The sequence below is a fragment of the Barbatula barbatula genome (assembly GCF_947034865.1).
Source record: "Barbatula barbatula genome assembly, chromosome: 4".
NCBI classification, from domain to species: domain Eukaryota; kingdom Metazoa; phylum Chordata; class Actinopteri; order Cypriniformes; family Nemacheilidae; genus Barbatula; species Barbatula barbatula.
The window spans coordinates 9,060,302-9,074,349 of NC_136768.1; the positions used below are offsets into that span (position 1 = coordinate 9,060,302).

Below are 14,048 nucleotides of genomic sequence, written 5' to 3' on the forward strand. Positions count from 1 at the left end.
ACTCGAGTATAAAATAACTACATCAAATACCAAGAGAAGTAAAACACGTCATTGAATTCTCCATAAGCATGCCGTCCGTGAATTTGACAAAAGTTATTTTTGATGCACAGAGTTGATCTGATATATCTTGTTGTAGTGTGCTATAATCCCCACTAGACGGGGCGTTTAACATCCTTTGTGGTATATTTTCACTCACAGAATAGACCCCACCAGGAAAAACAGCTATGCAAATAATTTTCATCTCATGTTTTGACATTTATTTATTTGACATGTTTATACTTCCATCAAGTCAGCAGATAACAAAACAACGAAAGTCAATATATTATTGAGTGAAACTCCAGCACCGGTCGTTTACATTACAGACAAATCCACCACAGCTACAGCATTTGCTCTCTTCTCAATATTTTAATCTGGTCAGTAAAAGTGTAGTCATGCAGATGTTCAGTCACTAAATATCTTAAACAGTTAAGACGGCTTGTGTGAGGACTTTGTTTTCTTTATGTATTATAAAATTGTCAGTGGTTGGGACGCATTATCTTTCATTCACAATAATGCCAACTTTGTTTTCTGATATGTTTATCAGCATATTGTACATTATTTTGTACAAGCTTATGTTGTTAAAGTTGCAAATTGCTTGTTTTTAACCCTGTATTTGCGCATACATTTGTATAACACCTTTATGGATGGATAGGACATAAATAAAATTAACTGTATTACATTGTCTCTAAAACCACTGATTGAAGCTACATCTGGCATTTGTAACAAAATGACTACAAAAATGGTTGCATAGGTGAACAACACTCACAAAAACAAAGTAACAAAAAAAAAACTACAGTATATGACTTTGTGCGTGTGTGTGATAATAATGTGGGGGGACGGCACAGGGACGGGTCGGCTGCTCACTGGCATTTAAAGGATTTATAATCCATGTGAACCCCAAAAATATCTTCATTCAAGTTTCTTTTTAGGTAGGTGCTGCGATCATACAAGAAAACGAGTGCGCAAAACCACAAAATACACTTGTAGGATATATTTAGCATCAGGTAGTTAACTACGAAGTATGTGCTAACAATGTAATCTTCCATTTGGCATTATACAGATTGATATTGAAAAGAAGATATAAGTAGCTAAGGGATATCCACATTATTGCAGCTTTCTCAAGAGGTTTGAGGACCTATGTATTCTAACCATAAGGCTTCAGTGATGTATCCATGTCCCTTTTGTTTATAGTTGCGACCCTGTTTCGATCCAGTGTTGAAAAGCATTTAGAAAACCTTTGTTTCCTTATAGCTGAGCAGCTGGACAGGAGGAATCTCTCCATATGTTTGGCCATATAAATATTATGCTTAACTTTTAACGATTAATTTTTCATTCTATTGTCACCAGGGACTCCTCTGAGAACAGGTCTACTATGTAGCTCAAAGCGGCAGTGCGCAAGCTTCCGTGCAGAAGAGCTTGTGGCAACAGAAAAACTCTGTTAGCCGACATCTGCCTTTCAGTTGTCGTTTACATTCGAATCCTGTTTTTATTCCAGGGTTTCGAAGGCTAATGCCACTGCCTGTTTCATGCCTTGCCCGCCTTCATGTAGGTTGGGATGGTTCCACGCTGAGTCAGTCCCTCAAACCGCTTGTAGGTGTAGTTGAGGAAAACCCAATCCTTGGACTTGAAGTCTGGTTCGGTTACATTTGTCACTGAAATGAGATTTGAACAGGTGAGCCAAAACAACGATGCACTTCAAAATGCTTTAGATCCACAAAGATCGATTGATTTTTGGAATTAGGATGCAACTAGTTTGAACAATAATCATTAAATGTAAAAAAATAAAAGTATGTATGATTATTTATTTTATACCCATGTTAGTGTTGGAATTGTAGTCATGTTTTGTATAATGATGTGTTTTGTATTTTGCAGTGTCTCCACCTGGCTGTAGAATGTCTGACTCTGGAAATTCATCAAAGTTAGACGTATCATCAATGCTCTTGATGTCAATGGAAATAGCAGCAGGTCGTTCTCTATGTTAAGAAAATAACAATTTCAACATCAAAACAAACATGTACATACTGAAAGAAAATTGTGATGAAGTGCACTGTAAGGAACATGCATCCACCTAATGTGCTCCCAGTCCACAGACTCAAAGAAAAGGTGAGATTTTATTTCATCCACACTTCCCGATCCAATCCTGTTTTCAGCATCTGTAGAGAACCTGAAATAGAAACCATGTAATGCCTTTCAATGAAACGCTTATTTTCGACACAACCTGCCACACTTCTGAATTGCACAGGCAATGTGTCACGTCTGTCTTTGCAATCTGTGATTATTCTGGACGTCAAATGATCTCACAATGTGAAAAGCAGGGCATTTCATACATGAGTGAAAAAAAACTACTTTAACACCTTAAATCCCAAGTCTTGTTTTTTTATCGATTTACTTTCTTTTGTGTTACAGATCAAGAAATATCTCTGACCTAAGAATTAGGTCTTTGGATCTCTCCGAAATGGGAACTTCGGGAGGGAAGATCAGCGTTTCTCGCCAGTTCATGACTTTCCTGTAGGTTTCCTGTGGGGTCTCGGAACAGAAGGGTGGGTAGCCTGGAACGGGAAAACACAACAAGCACCTGTCAGAGCAGGAAATACTTGCAGTGAAAGGCTTTTACAAAAAGAGACAAAGTCTAGGAGTCTTTGCAGGGACCAAACTTTTCCCATACTTGAGGCAGTTCAATTCATGTTGAGACGTTTCTAACCTATTAGCATCTCGTACATTATCACTCCAAGAGACCACCAATCACACAGCTTGTTGTAGCCTGTCTGCAGGAAGACTTCAGGGGCGATGTAGTCCGGCGTCCCCACGGTTGAATAAGCCTGTATGTAAAATAAATAACGTCACTGATACGACCAGGTTTTTCTGTTTTAGCCTTATATAACAATGACATAAACACTCCTACCAGCTGCCTTCGGTTCTTCTTCCATGTTTCTGCCTTCCGTTTTGAGTTCATGTTCTGAAATGCTGAAGCAGCAAAAGAGTAATATAAGCGTTTGTTATATATATATACACATTAATTGTTGTTATAAATGTTGTTATAAATTATTCCTAATCTAATATCATTTAAAATTCAGTATAGTAAAACCAACAGAATAAGGTGTTTGTAGTTACTCACAAAAGTCACTAGGAGGATTGTGCGTGAGGTTCCGGTAAAACTCGGTCCGATGGGCCTTTTTCAAGCCAGTGCAGAGGCCGAAGTCAGATAGTTTGACATGGCCCTACAAATCATAAATATAAAGTGTGTTACAAAATATATGGTTTCACAGAACAGTCTTTTCATCTCGGTTTAACTCTTTTCTCTATGCCTGAGTGACAAAGGGAATAAAACTGAAAGAGAGATAAAGAGGATGGATTCCCACCCGTGAATCAAGGAGCAGGTTGTCAGGTTTGATGTCTCTGTGAATGAAGCCCAGCTGATGAATGGAGTCGATGGCCAGGATGGTTTCTGCAATGTAAAACTGTGTCGCCTCTTCAGATAGAGTGTCTTTCTTCATCAGCAGAGTCATCATATCTCCTGAACACACACAAGAGTTACGGCCTCTGGACAGCTGCACTAAAAATAGGACTTTCCATAGTGCTGCTGTGAGTAAACCGGTTAGTACTTTTGCAGATATAAAACTTTCTGCATTAAAGTTGAAAGAACTTTGCATTGTGTTCCTTTAGTAAAGTAAACGTGACATTTCATAAACAAAAAAACAATGTGCATCTGTCCTCACCTCCAGGCAGAAACTCCATGATGAGATAAAGATTGCGTTTATCCTGGAAACTGTAGAACATCTTTACTACCCAGGCCCCATCAGCCTCTACCAGGATATCTCTCTCAGCCCGGATATGTGCCACCTGCCCCAGGGAAGAACAGAGGTGAGATGGGGACAAGTATAACAAGACAAGTGTCATTTTTTGTATGAAACAACTTTGGGATTAACTAGAAGGAAAGAGGGTGCCTACTTGCTCTTTTTCCAACATATCTGCTTTCCGGAGGATCTTCATGGCATAAATGTGACCCGTGTCCTTTTTCTGAACCAGGCGCACCTGAATACAGCACAAAAGATTATTTTTAAAACAAGGTTTTATTTTCATCAGTGCTCAGTGAATAAATTGGAAATGCAAAAACGCATGCAAGATGGAAACAGCTTAATACATTACCCCAAAATGTTGCTGCATTTTTTGTTTGTTTGTTTATACATACGTTCAAGTACTTACCTCTCCAAATGCTCCTCTACCGATCACTTTGAGAGACTCAAAATCATCTAGGCCCAGACGGGTCCTTTTGAGCCTCAGAAACTCGGTCTCCTTACGGGCATGCAGAGAGCGCCTCATACTCTTCTACAACAGACACAGACAAAACTTTATCTCCAATCACAACCATCAATTCTCTGATAGTTTATGTTATATCTTTAAACAGTTTTGCAAGATGCAAACAACAGGTCCTGAAGTGCCACACATTAAAACGTTGTAACTTTGTATTAGCACCTATTGTAATATATCTCTTTTATGACACATCGCTTATTGCTCCCCAAACTCTTTGTAAGTCGCTTTGGATAAAAGCATCTGCTAAATGACTAAATGTAGATGTAAAACAAAATACAAGAACGTTGTAAAAACTGAATCTAATTTGTTAAAATTTTTACAACGTAAATATATTTAGGAAGTAAAAAACGTAACAGGAAAGGCTTCTGGTGTTGTTAACATCTTGCAAATTGGTCTATAAGAGACTCCACTTACACTGTTATAGTTAACTTTAAGAAGAAAAACATTGTAAAACTTTAACCCATTCAGCTATACATTATACTGTAAAAGTAGCAGAAAAAACTCCAGAATGTTGAGAGTAAAGACGTTCTTCGGTCATTTTTTTTATTGTGCACGTGCGGAAGTTCTCACCTCTTCGTCAGGTAAACCCTCCTCATCCATCACCTTCTCCAGCTTCTTCTGCCTGAACAAACGTACACACAGAACATCTGCTACATGACCCCGCCAGAACAAAGGAGCTTTATTCTAACCGAATGTGATCAACAAACGCTTGATTCAAATTATACATAACGTGTCACGGTTAGAAGCAGCTGGCGTGGTGGGTGGGTGTTGCCATGGTTACCTCATCTCCCTCTCCTCATGCTGGGTGAGCAGGGTGCTGTAGAAGTGCTCCAGGGTGAGCTTGGCCACTGTGACCCGCTCTCGCGTGTGGTTGCTCATTGGGAGTGGCGCTTCCATGCCTCCCGTCATGGCCATGCTAGTCTGTGACAGGAAAATCATTTGCAAAACAGAGATCTCTAAAAACAAATGAACGCACCTTCATCGAGGAAGCCTACTTGAAATGACAGTATGTGGGAGAGGAACAAACCACAACATGTGTTAACCGAGTAACACTACGATTCATAACGTATGTTTGTATTGCTTAAGCGTTTTATCAATACATTTTTAATGAATATATACTTTTTGAAAATCACAGCAACACCTCCCCTAAAAAACTATTATAATATGAATCGCAATATTATCATATTTCATTTTAAATGAAAGTATTATATTCTTCATCATCGTATAACAGCACCACCATTAAGATCAACAATATCATCTTTATATTTACGTTTAAATCATTTATGCTTACTCAATCAAAAAGTATTAATAACAATAACTATAATTTTAAAGTGTACTATCATTTTGTGTAAGGGTGCAATCTTATTGGGAAATCTCATTGCACCTGCTCAGTCTCGCGGCCATTGATTTTAAACCCCAAAACGCGCAGACCGACTTAAGCGAGATCGCGTCGCGTCGCGTGCGTGACCTTGCCAGCGTCAACACGCAAGCAGTAGGACAGGTTTATAAAACAAATGCATTACGTCGGACAAACAATGATCGCATTGAATAAATACGGAACCCCCTGGTTTATGGAAAATAAACAACACAGTGATCGACAGTCGATGAATGTCCAACCAGCACCGCAATACTCGTCGCTCATCTGCTCTTGTATCATATTGTGACTGTCAGTCTGTATAAAGCTGGTGATTTACTGCAGCACCGCTGAGATTTATTTCCACGATCGCATTTCTAAATTCTTACCTCCCCGTCCTCCTCCAGATTAGACAGTTTGGTGGACACCCGAGGATCGAAACGAGGATAAAAAAGAAAGCCAACTGAATGGCTTTGAACGCTTGACCCAAAGACTGAAAGAGACGCGCTCAGTAATCGCTCATGTTTATTCCTCTATTCAGGACAGAGCGCTGCGACTCACCTCCCAATACACCCGCTGACAAAATAAAAGTACCGAGCAGCTGATGAGAGTTTTCCAAATTAAAAGTGAGTGAAAACAATAAATCGAAGAAGATATTGTATTAACGCATAACGTTAGTCTTGTGATTACTACCACATAAAGGGGATTTAAGGAGGAGCCAGAAAGCTTCCAAAACTAACTTCATTTGCGTTTTTGCAAAGGGTGAGCAATTCATGTTCCCCTTTTAAATAAAGGCACAACATTAGGTTTTGGGTGCACAATAGGACATGACACTCCTTTAACCAGTACCCTTAAATGTTTAAGAGATGTGTATTATTTGATCATTTACTCACCCTCGTGTCATTCCAAACCTGTGTGACTTTTCGAAGAAGGTATCCAAACAACATGGGCCTCAATTGACTTCCATTGCATGGACACGAAACCACTGAGACATTTCTCAAAATATCTTCTTTTGTGATCCACAGAATCCAGTCATGTACAGGTTTTGAACATGAACTTCAGCAATGCAGTGACAGTGAACAATCTCATTCACGCTAGTCTATAACACACCTCAAAACATGCAACAAAATAAACATTTTTATGAGACAGCTCTCGAAATAGTAATGATGCGACGCATGTCCTAAATTAATTAAGCGTATTGTCAAAAAACTATTTATTTCGCTCACATGGGTAAAAATAAATAGACATCTTTAAATTCCCAAATGAAGTGAAAGAAAGATTCAGTGTTCAGTGTCACTAATACAACAGTCACCTCTGTTTTAACACATGCGGTAAAAACACACATACACACAGCAATATCTTAAACTTAATGTGACCATCTATTTTGCACAATGTTCTCATGCCTCACAGAGAAGCACCTTAAGAGGTCACTGTACATACTAACCGACCAGTTCTTTTCTGATATCACAATTTACAAACAAAGCTTTAGCTACATCTTCATCCAGAACTTGGACACATTTTACTGTCTGTTTTTGCGTATTGTTTAGACAAAGTGTCAAAACAAAGTTTACACAATTCCAGAACTCCTTAAGAAATCCACACTTTTAAAATGTAACAAGGAAAGCTACATACACTTGATTGAACAGAATTTTCAGTGTAGAGAATGTAAGATCTTCTGTTCTAGTTTAACGCATATACTGCTAATATAAACAGCATGCTGAATTGTGTGATTTCTTTTCGAGAGTTCAGTAGATTGTCATCGACGGATGAGCTCAGAAATCAATAAACAGGCTAAGAAGAGTATAATAGATAGACGAATTGACACGGCTCCACCGCAGTCCTTGGCATTTTCCTGAAACAGATCAAAGACACAACATTTTATTTGAGGTCTCTGAAAAGACACGTTGTATTTACAAATTAATTTGACTTATTTTGTGAGTAGACAGATACAAAGTGTGATATGAATATTTTGGTCTGAAAATCCATCTGTAGCATGTGTGTATATTTACATGAGGATGGTAGGCATGGCAAGATTCAGGCCGTCTTCGTATTTTCAGAGATCTCATTCGATCACATTTTACTGAGGCGTTGTGTGCTCAGAGGTTAAGAAATAACTCCAAAAATAACAACCACCATTACATAATACCAAGTCAACCTCAGTGATTTAATAATTTTTTTAAATTTCATTTGATTTGTGGTTAAATTGATATAATTGGCAGGGTGGTAAGGATATATTTGACCTCTTTGGGCTCCAAAGTTAAAGGTAAATACTGTCGAGAACAGTCACAGTCTGCCTGAATCACCAACAACAAAAGGTTACTGTCAGGAACCTGGTGAATCACAAACATCCTACATGCCATGCAAAAAAGCAAGAGAGACAAAGCATGACAATTATTAAATAAATAAATATATATGGTGACTTTTTCATTACAGGTAAAGAAGTCATAATAAATAAAGAGCAAAATAAATAAATCATCTACAATCTTGTAGTGGCACAAAAAACGAAATTTTCTAATCAACAAGTTTGCATTTCTCGCCACACCTGATGCTCGCGAAATGATGTCGCGCTTATAAGCAAGTGTAACCATAGCAACAGGCTGCTCGAGCCCTTTTCGTTAGGATAGTGTCGACAAAAGATAAGCATTGTCTATTTTTATTAACTTCAAAATAGATTTATATATATCACCAAGTTATGACGAGAAAATTAAAAAAAAATTCTGATTAAGATGTTTAGATAACTGGTGCATAAAGTACTGTGAGACAAAATATTTTCCATAGTTACAAAATAATACTGTAAGGACAACTTTGCGGCATGAACTATAAAACGTTCAGACATCCTTGGTAAGTAAAAATGTAAGTAAGAACTAAGCTTTTTCACAAGCCGTTTTCTTAATATCTTCAAATTCTGTTTTAGGTGTTTTCCCAGTATATTGTGATTACCACTAGAGGGCGTCAAAACATCAAACTAAATCAGTGTCAAATCTGAGTATGTTGTCTTTGCTTTAAAAACTGTGTATTCATACTTTTGACATCTCCCACACTTGATGATGCTATTTGTTTCTTTGATTGAGGGCTCATAGATGAAGCTTGGATACTCAGTATCACATGGTTGCAAAAGGCCTCCCTTTGACTTCTTACTGGCTACAGAGACAAGAAACAGGTAAATTAAATGAGTAAATGTAGAATACATTGTCTTTTTGAGACTGCATGTGTAACATTTCATTATCTCTCTCATTCATATACTACAAGCAACACACATGTGGTCATGGGATGTCAAGACAGACTTACATGCATGGAATGAGCTCTTTGCTGACACATCAAGATGAAGGAAATTACAGAAATGAAAAAGCATGTGATGAAGATGATGAAAGATGACATGAGAACAGTTATACAAACAGAAAGGTAACCGAAATAAGAAAGTTAAGAACTAATGAGCTCATACATACCTTCTACAAAGCGATCTGACTCCCACAGACTGTAGATGTTGAAGTCCAGTAAAAACCTGGCAGAGAAAAAGTTAGATTTTATAAGGGCTCGACTGAGTCATTAATGTGTTAAACAGCAGAAATGTCCGCACTTACAACAGACCGTTTGAGAGGAACCATCTCAGTGTTGCCAGCAGGTTATAAAATGGCTGAGAGTGCGAGAAAAGCAGAAAGAGGAATAAGAAGGATCATGCATTTCAAATCGTACAGTCCATTCAATTACATTGAGAATTTATGCTCCAAAGCCTACGAATGGACAGAAAACAAACACCAGTTCTGAAGGATCTTGTCTATAGCTAGATCAGCCCTGACCTTTGACCTACAACAATTTGGTCCTTCCAAACAGAAAAGAGACAGGTGTGATATAATTGGGTGATTTTAATAGAATTTGCCTCCCTCTAAATACCTTCACAACCAATAGAGTGACATTTTAGCAGACAAAAGCAGACCCTAAATAAACCGGAGAAAAAGGAAGTGCGTTTCTTTATGTAATCCTGATCATATCTGACTGTGGCGTTCTGGTGGGCGTGTTTTTAAAACAGGCAGAAGAGGGCTTACGCTGAGCAGGGGTCGAGCGCTGCTTGCAGAGTGGGAATGCACTTTACACATGGCCTGATAGTCATAGAGAGAAACTCTGTGGAAACACACATACACATTACACATTCTGTCTAAAGGGGTTATGTAAAAGTTCGTAAGACAACGAAAGTTCTCAGACCTTTTAAACATGCCCATTCTCAAGAGCTGTGACATCACCGAGCCATCAACTTCCCCCAGAAACCTGCCAACCTACAGATACAGAGAGCATGTGTAGCTGACAATTTACAGTTATGTATTTACTAGGATCAAGTTCTTGGTTATGATGGAACGGACTGTTCATATGGAATGATTTTATAGTCATTTTAAAGTTGTTCAGACCCCTAAAATCGCATTTTAAAGAATTCTGTAAGGCTGCTGGCCCACATCAGAGTAAGCATTTACTTTACCCAGCACGCTAAATTATTCAGCTAGCCCCTGTTATTCCTCCACTCCTCTATATTTACACTGATGATGCACTGTTCTCCCTCTCTCACCCATTCAACTTCACTAATAATGGAAAACACCTCATATATTTATTTATTTATTCATTCATTTCCACAGGAACTGTCCTATGCTGGGCCACGGTTGTACAGACGTTTTTTATTCTGTGTTATACAGAGTACAGACTATTTTTTAAGAACCTCTATTTCACGAGATCTGCTTTAGTTAAACGTTTTAAACCGACTCTGGATAAAGTTTTCAGCGTGCATTATTTTCAAAATCTCATATCAAAATTATAAATGCACATCTGAAGCTACTGTCTATTTCCGATGATGTCACAGAGGGCACACATACTATTGGATAATATTAACCAAGGAGCTATTTAGTTTTAGCAAACTCACTCCATTCAGGTACAGTAAATAGCACCCACCTGACTTCAATATCCCATCATAAATGACATAACATAGAGATTTACTCATTGATTTTCCATTTCCCATTCCAGACATAAAATGGGTTGTAAATGCTGTTTCACACCCACAAGTGCTCTTACATCTGTCCTGTCTTCAGAAATGATGATGAAGCCATTACTGTCAGTGACAAAGCAGTTAATATCCTGTTTGAAAAAAGGAAGAGAGAGGTAGTGATGTATATTTCTCATAGATATCTACACAAACGGTCTCCACTGGCCAGATACCTACCGCATTATCAATACAGCTCAATGGACAAAGTCCCTCTACTGCTGAACACTTGGTCAGAGAGAGACAGAAAAATAGCATTGATGTGGATTAAGAATTTAGGGTCAATCGTATCATGTGTTATTTGTAATAAGTACATACATCTGTGTCATTAGCCTGATGTCCATCCATGCAACATGAAGAAGCAGTGAAAAAAGGAAAACTTGAATTGACATGTCAGCTTTAAATTCAAGTCCTGCTTATATTGCAACATTACTCCGTATTTGAGCCATCACATGATCTGTGCAGGCTCCTGTGTGCTTCACTCCAGCCATGTATCAGATATGAGCAGGGAAAGGAAAAGCAGAAACAATTCTTGCCGTAGGGACCTGTACTGTGAGTATTTAGTACAGCAACTGTCAAAGAACTTTAATTCCATAGAGAAATGTCGGTAATATATAAGAGAGGCAACATGTATGCTATTACAGAAAGAAATTGCCACAGGAAGCACATTGAACCGTTTTTCCAGCATTTGTTTGGATTTAAGGAATGATTAGGGATTAGGAATCCACAATTTTATTGAAATACAAATTATCTAGTAAAAGCATCCTTAAAACAAGAAAATTATATTTGCCAGAGAAACATTTTTTGTTAACAGGATGAACATACAGTATATTTAAGTGTTTCTGCATATAAACATGTACTGTTTGTTTTGCATCACCTGCATGTTTAATATAATAGGTCACTTGATGTTTTTGAAGCGCATCCTGTAGGATTTGCTTAATGGATTTGTTTTTTAAATTGTTAAACAATGAAACAATAAGAGTTAGCATTGCGGCAGCGTTCTCGGTCCTCTATAGCTTTGACATGACTGAATACGGCATTAGTTATTATCACAGCAGGAGGCAAGATGGACACATTGGTGATGTGCCATCTGAGGCGGAAAGTGTTTAGCTGTAATCCCATAGGTAACAAGAAAAATTCGAAAAATATAACAAGCGTCCTCCCTTGAGACTCTGTCGGGAGCGATATCGACTCCTCTCCCTGTTTTTTTAAACCTCCCCTGAACTCTCCCTTATCGCCCTCAACACTTTTTAATCTTCTGTTTGCACGATAAACATCAAACAAAAGCCTGCGCGATCGACAAAGCTAACACCACCGCGTCTGTCTTCACTTCCCTCCACAGAATGCATAATGTTTGAATTGATGAGACCCATACAGTCACACTTACAGTAAAGCGTGTTTGCATATCCTTGTTGGGACTTCCTTATTAGCATCATTTGATTGTAATTTAAGGTCAATATATAACTTAAGTTAAAAGGTACATTGACATTCTGGCATTTCAATAATTTAATTGGGAAATTATTTGGCCTATTTATGAGCAAGTTCTTCTTTCTGTCAGGTTCCCTGTTCTTCTGGATATATGTACCTTGTTGTCCCCAAGGTAAGCAAACATTTACACACATTTGTATGCACAAAAGCAAACAAACACAGACAGTGAGCAATTGTGAGCAATGTTTTGCAGTAGATGACATGATGGCAGTACCTGAGTGGCTATGGACCAGAACCTTTTTGATAACATCTCCAGAGACATCTGAACCCCGATGGCTATGGGTTTAAAGTACACAGACATTAACAAAGTGATTTAGACAAGTAAACACACAAACAGACCTTAGAAGCCAATAAGAACCAGCAAAAAATAACTTTTTTCATCAGATAATAAACTTAACCTTCAACAGAATCATCTTAACATGCTTACATTTAAGTCAAGCGTGGTTTGGTTGATTTATGAGCCTTTAAATCGTGAAAACATTTTCAAATCATTTTACTCTGTGGGTATTAGACATATTGTTTCAGCATGCATCAGTGGCTACCCATTCTCACAAGCCTAAACATACAAAATGTGCTAATATTTCACTCCTCAACTTCAACACCTCGCATATTAAACCTGATATATCATCTGTCATCCCAGATATCTCATATTTCAAACGGATTACCTCGAACTCAGTACCTCATATATCAAACCCGATCCTTCATAACAACGAAAACATAATACACAACATAATACAGTTTGTACTGAAGACAGATTATGACGTTTTACTATGAAATTTCATTTATTCTCCTGTCCAAGTATGTGGACTATGAGACATACATGTATGTTGATTCCCGTGTTTCTGTAGTGCTATTACACATTGTTCTGTTTGTCTAGGTGTCCCAACCAGCCATGTGTGTTTGGCCTGGACTATTTCCTCAAAGCAGTAAATTTATGTTGACTGATTATTAAATAATGAAAATAATCTGCATAATCCTGGGTAAACATGCTTTGTAATGTTACATTCCTGACAGACAGTCACAGTTAAGATTAATGCTAATGTTCAGTTCAAGTATAGAACTTGGTTAGAGGTCCATGCACTTTTCTTGTCAGCCTATTTTACACTTAACACCTGCCTTATTCAGCAGAATCATATAGAAGTTGCACACTTTAAGCATCATCCTAGGGTATTGTTAAATCCTATGTGTTGTTAGGGGGACACTTACACTTTGCAGTACACTGTCAAGTCTGATTAAACTACAGTAAATTGTTCGATAGAGAGAACCATCTATCACACTGAAGCTAATTAATAGAGTTGGATATTAAAGAGGAAAAGTGTGGAAGACACTCTTAGTAATAAACTGCTCCGGGTGAGAAAGACGGCTTGCAGAGGGGAGACAGTTTCTTAAATGAAGAGATGCGTACACTGTTGCAACATCTGAAGATTACAGTCACCACGTCCTTTCTAGCATCCTAAAGATTTGGACAGCACTTCAATGAAGATTGGCCAAAATAGTGACGAGCAGATAGAAGTGTGAATGACGGAAGACATGTGACTCCAGCAGAGCAGATAATTCAGTAAATACTCCGATTCTGAGCTTCTGTCATTTTCCTTGCACACAAACTTCCCACACACAAAAACAAACACAATGATGTTATACAGCATGAAGCAATCCCCAAACCCTCGCAGCTATAGAGAACGATTCGGTAGTTAAAACCTTTAATTAAATGTGGGAAAGAAAAAGAGATTATGTTCAGTATGTCTGCACGTAAATAATAATCTATGAATATGATGTAATGTGTGAACATATTCATGCGAACGTGTGCATTTATAATGTAGTATAAACGCCACAGTG

The 14,048-nt window shown here is 38.0% G+C and overlaps 2 protein-coding genes across 12 annotated transcripts in view; both read right to left on the reverse strand.

The window, feature by feature from the left end:
- Positions 1 to 195: 195 nt before the first annotated feature.
- stk38l (serine/threonine kinase 38 like) lies at positions 196 to 6,358 on the reverse strand. 6 transcript variants are annotated; one of them, XM_079454670.1, is made up of 14 exons: positions 6,094 to 6,301; positions 5,132 to 5,271; positions 4,921 to 4,972; positions 4,243 to 4,365; positions 3,988 to 4,071; positions 3,756 to 3,879; positions 3,399 to 3,553; positions 3,155 to 3,257; positions 2,942 to 3,003; positions 2,741 to 2,858; positions 2,465 to 2,588; positions 2,108 to 2,203; positions 1,921 to 2,012; positions 196 to 1,691 (listed from the first exon to the last, which is right to left on the reverse strand). In XM_079454670.1, exons 2-14 carry the CDS (start codon positions 5,263 to 5,265, stop codon positions 1,564 to 1,566), a joined length of 1,395 nt encoding a protein of 464 aa, XP_079310796.1. In that variant the 5' UTR covers positions 5,266 to 5,271; positions 6,094 to 6,301; the 3' UTR covers positions 196 to 1,563. The 6 variants fall into 6 exon arrangements, with proteins under 6 accessions (XP_079310796.1, XP_079310797.1, XP_079310793.1 ...); XM_079454671.1 differs by having other exon boundaries at positions 239 to 1,691; positions 6,266 to 6,358; XM_079454667.1 differs by having other exon boundaries at positions 239 to 1,691; positions 1,852 to 2,012; positions 6,094 to 6,269.
- Positions 6,359 to 6,884: 526 nt separating this feature from the next.
- The window catches only part of cacna2d4a (calcium channel, voltage-dependent, alpha 2/delta subunit 4a), a 29,743-nt gene continuing 22,579 nt past the window's right edge, over positions 6,885 to 14,048 (reverse strand). For 2 of the 6 annotated variants that reach the window (XM_079454591.1, XM_079454590.1), the window contains exons 28-40: positions 12,427 to 12,488; positions 11,043 to 11,057; positions 10,905 to 10,952; positions 10,757 to 10,819; positions 9,905 to 9,975; positions 9,748 to 9,823; positions 9,286 to 9,338; positions 9,151 to 9,206; positions 8,993 to 9,013; positions 8,728 to 8,845; positions 7,938 to 8,053; positions 7,714 to 7,796; positions 6,885 to 7,556 (exon numbers count right to left, since the gene is read on the reverse strand). In XM_079454591.1, coding sequence (XP_079310717.1) covers positions 7,461 to 7,556; positions 7,714 to 7,796; positions 7,938 to 8,053; positions 8,728 to 8,845; positions 8,993 to 9,013; positions 9,151 to 9,206; positions 9,286 to 9,338; positions 9,748 to 9,823; positions 9,905 to 9,975; positions 10,757 to 10,819; positions 10,905 to 10,952; positions 11,043 to 11,057; positions 12,427 to 12,488 — 878 coding nt within the window. In that variant the 3' untranslated portion in view covers positions 6,885 to 7,460. The remainder of the gene's footprint in view (positions 7,557 to 7,713; positions 7,797 to 7,937; positions 8,054 to 8,727; positions 8,846 to 8,992; positions 9,014 to 9,150; positions 9,207 to 9,285; positions 9,339 to 9,747; positions 9,824 to 9,904; positions 9,976 to 10,756; positions 10,820 to 10,904; positions 10,953 to 11,042; positions 11,058 to 12,426; positions 12,489 to 14,048) is intronic. The other 4 variants (XM_079454592.1, XM_079454593.1, XM_079454594.1 and 1 more) reach the window with 4 other exon arrangements.

Bases quoted from the DNA above. Each gene is read 5' to 3' on its own strand.
- stk38l (XM_079454666.1), bottom strand. From the start codon at position 5,289: ATGATTTTCCTGTCACAGACTAGCATGGCCATGACGGGAGGCATGGAA. The intron at 4,973-5,131 runs GTAACCATGGCA...ACGTTTGTTCAG, and splicing joins CATGAGGAGAGGGAGATGAG to GCAGAAGAAGCTGGAGAAGG. The intron at 2,204-2,464 runs GTCAGAGATATT...TTTCTATTTCAG, and splicing joins TCCAAAGACCTAATTCTTAG to GTTCTCTACAGATGCTGAAA.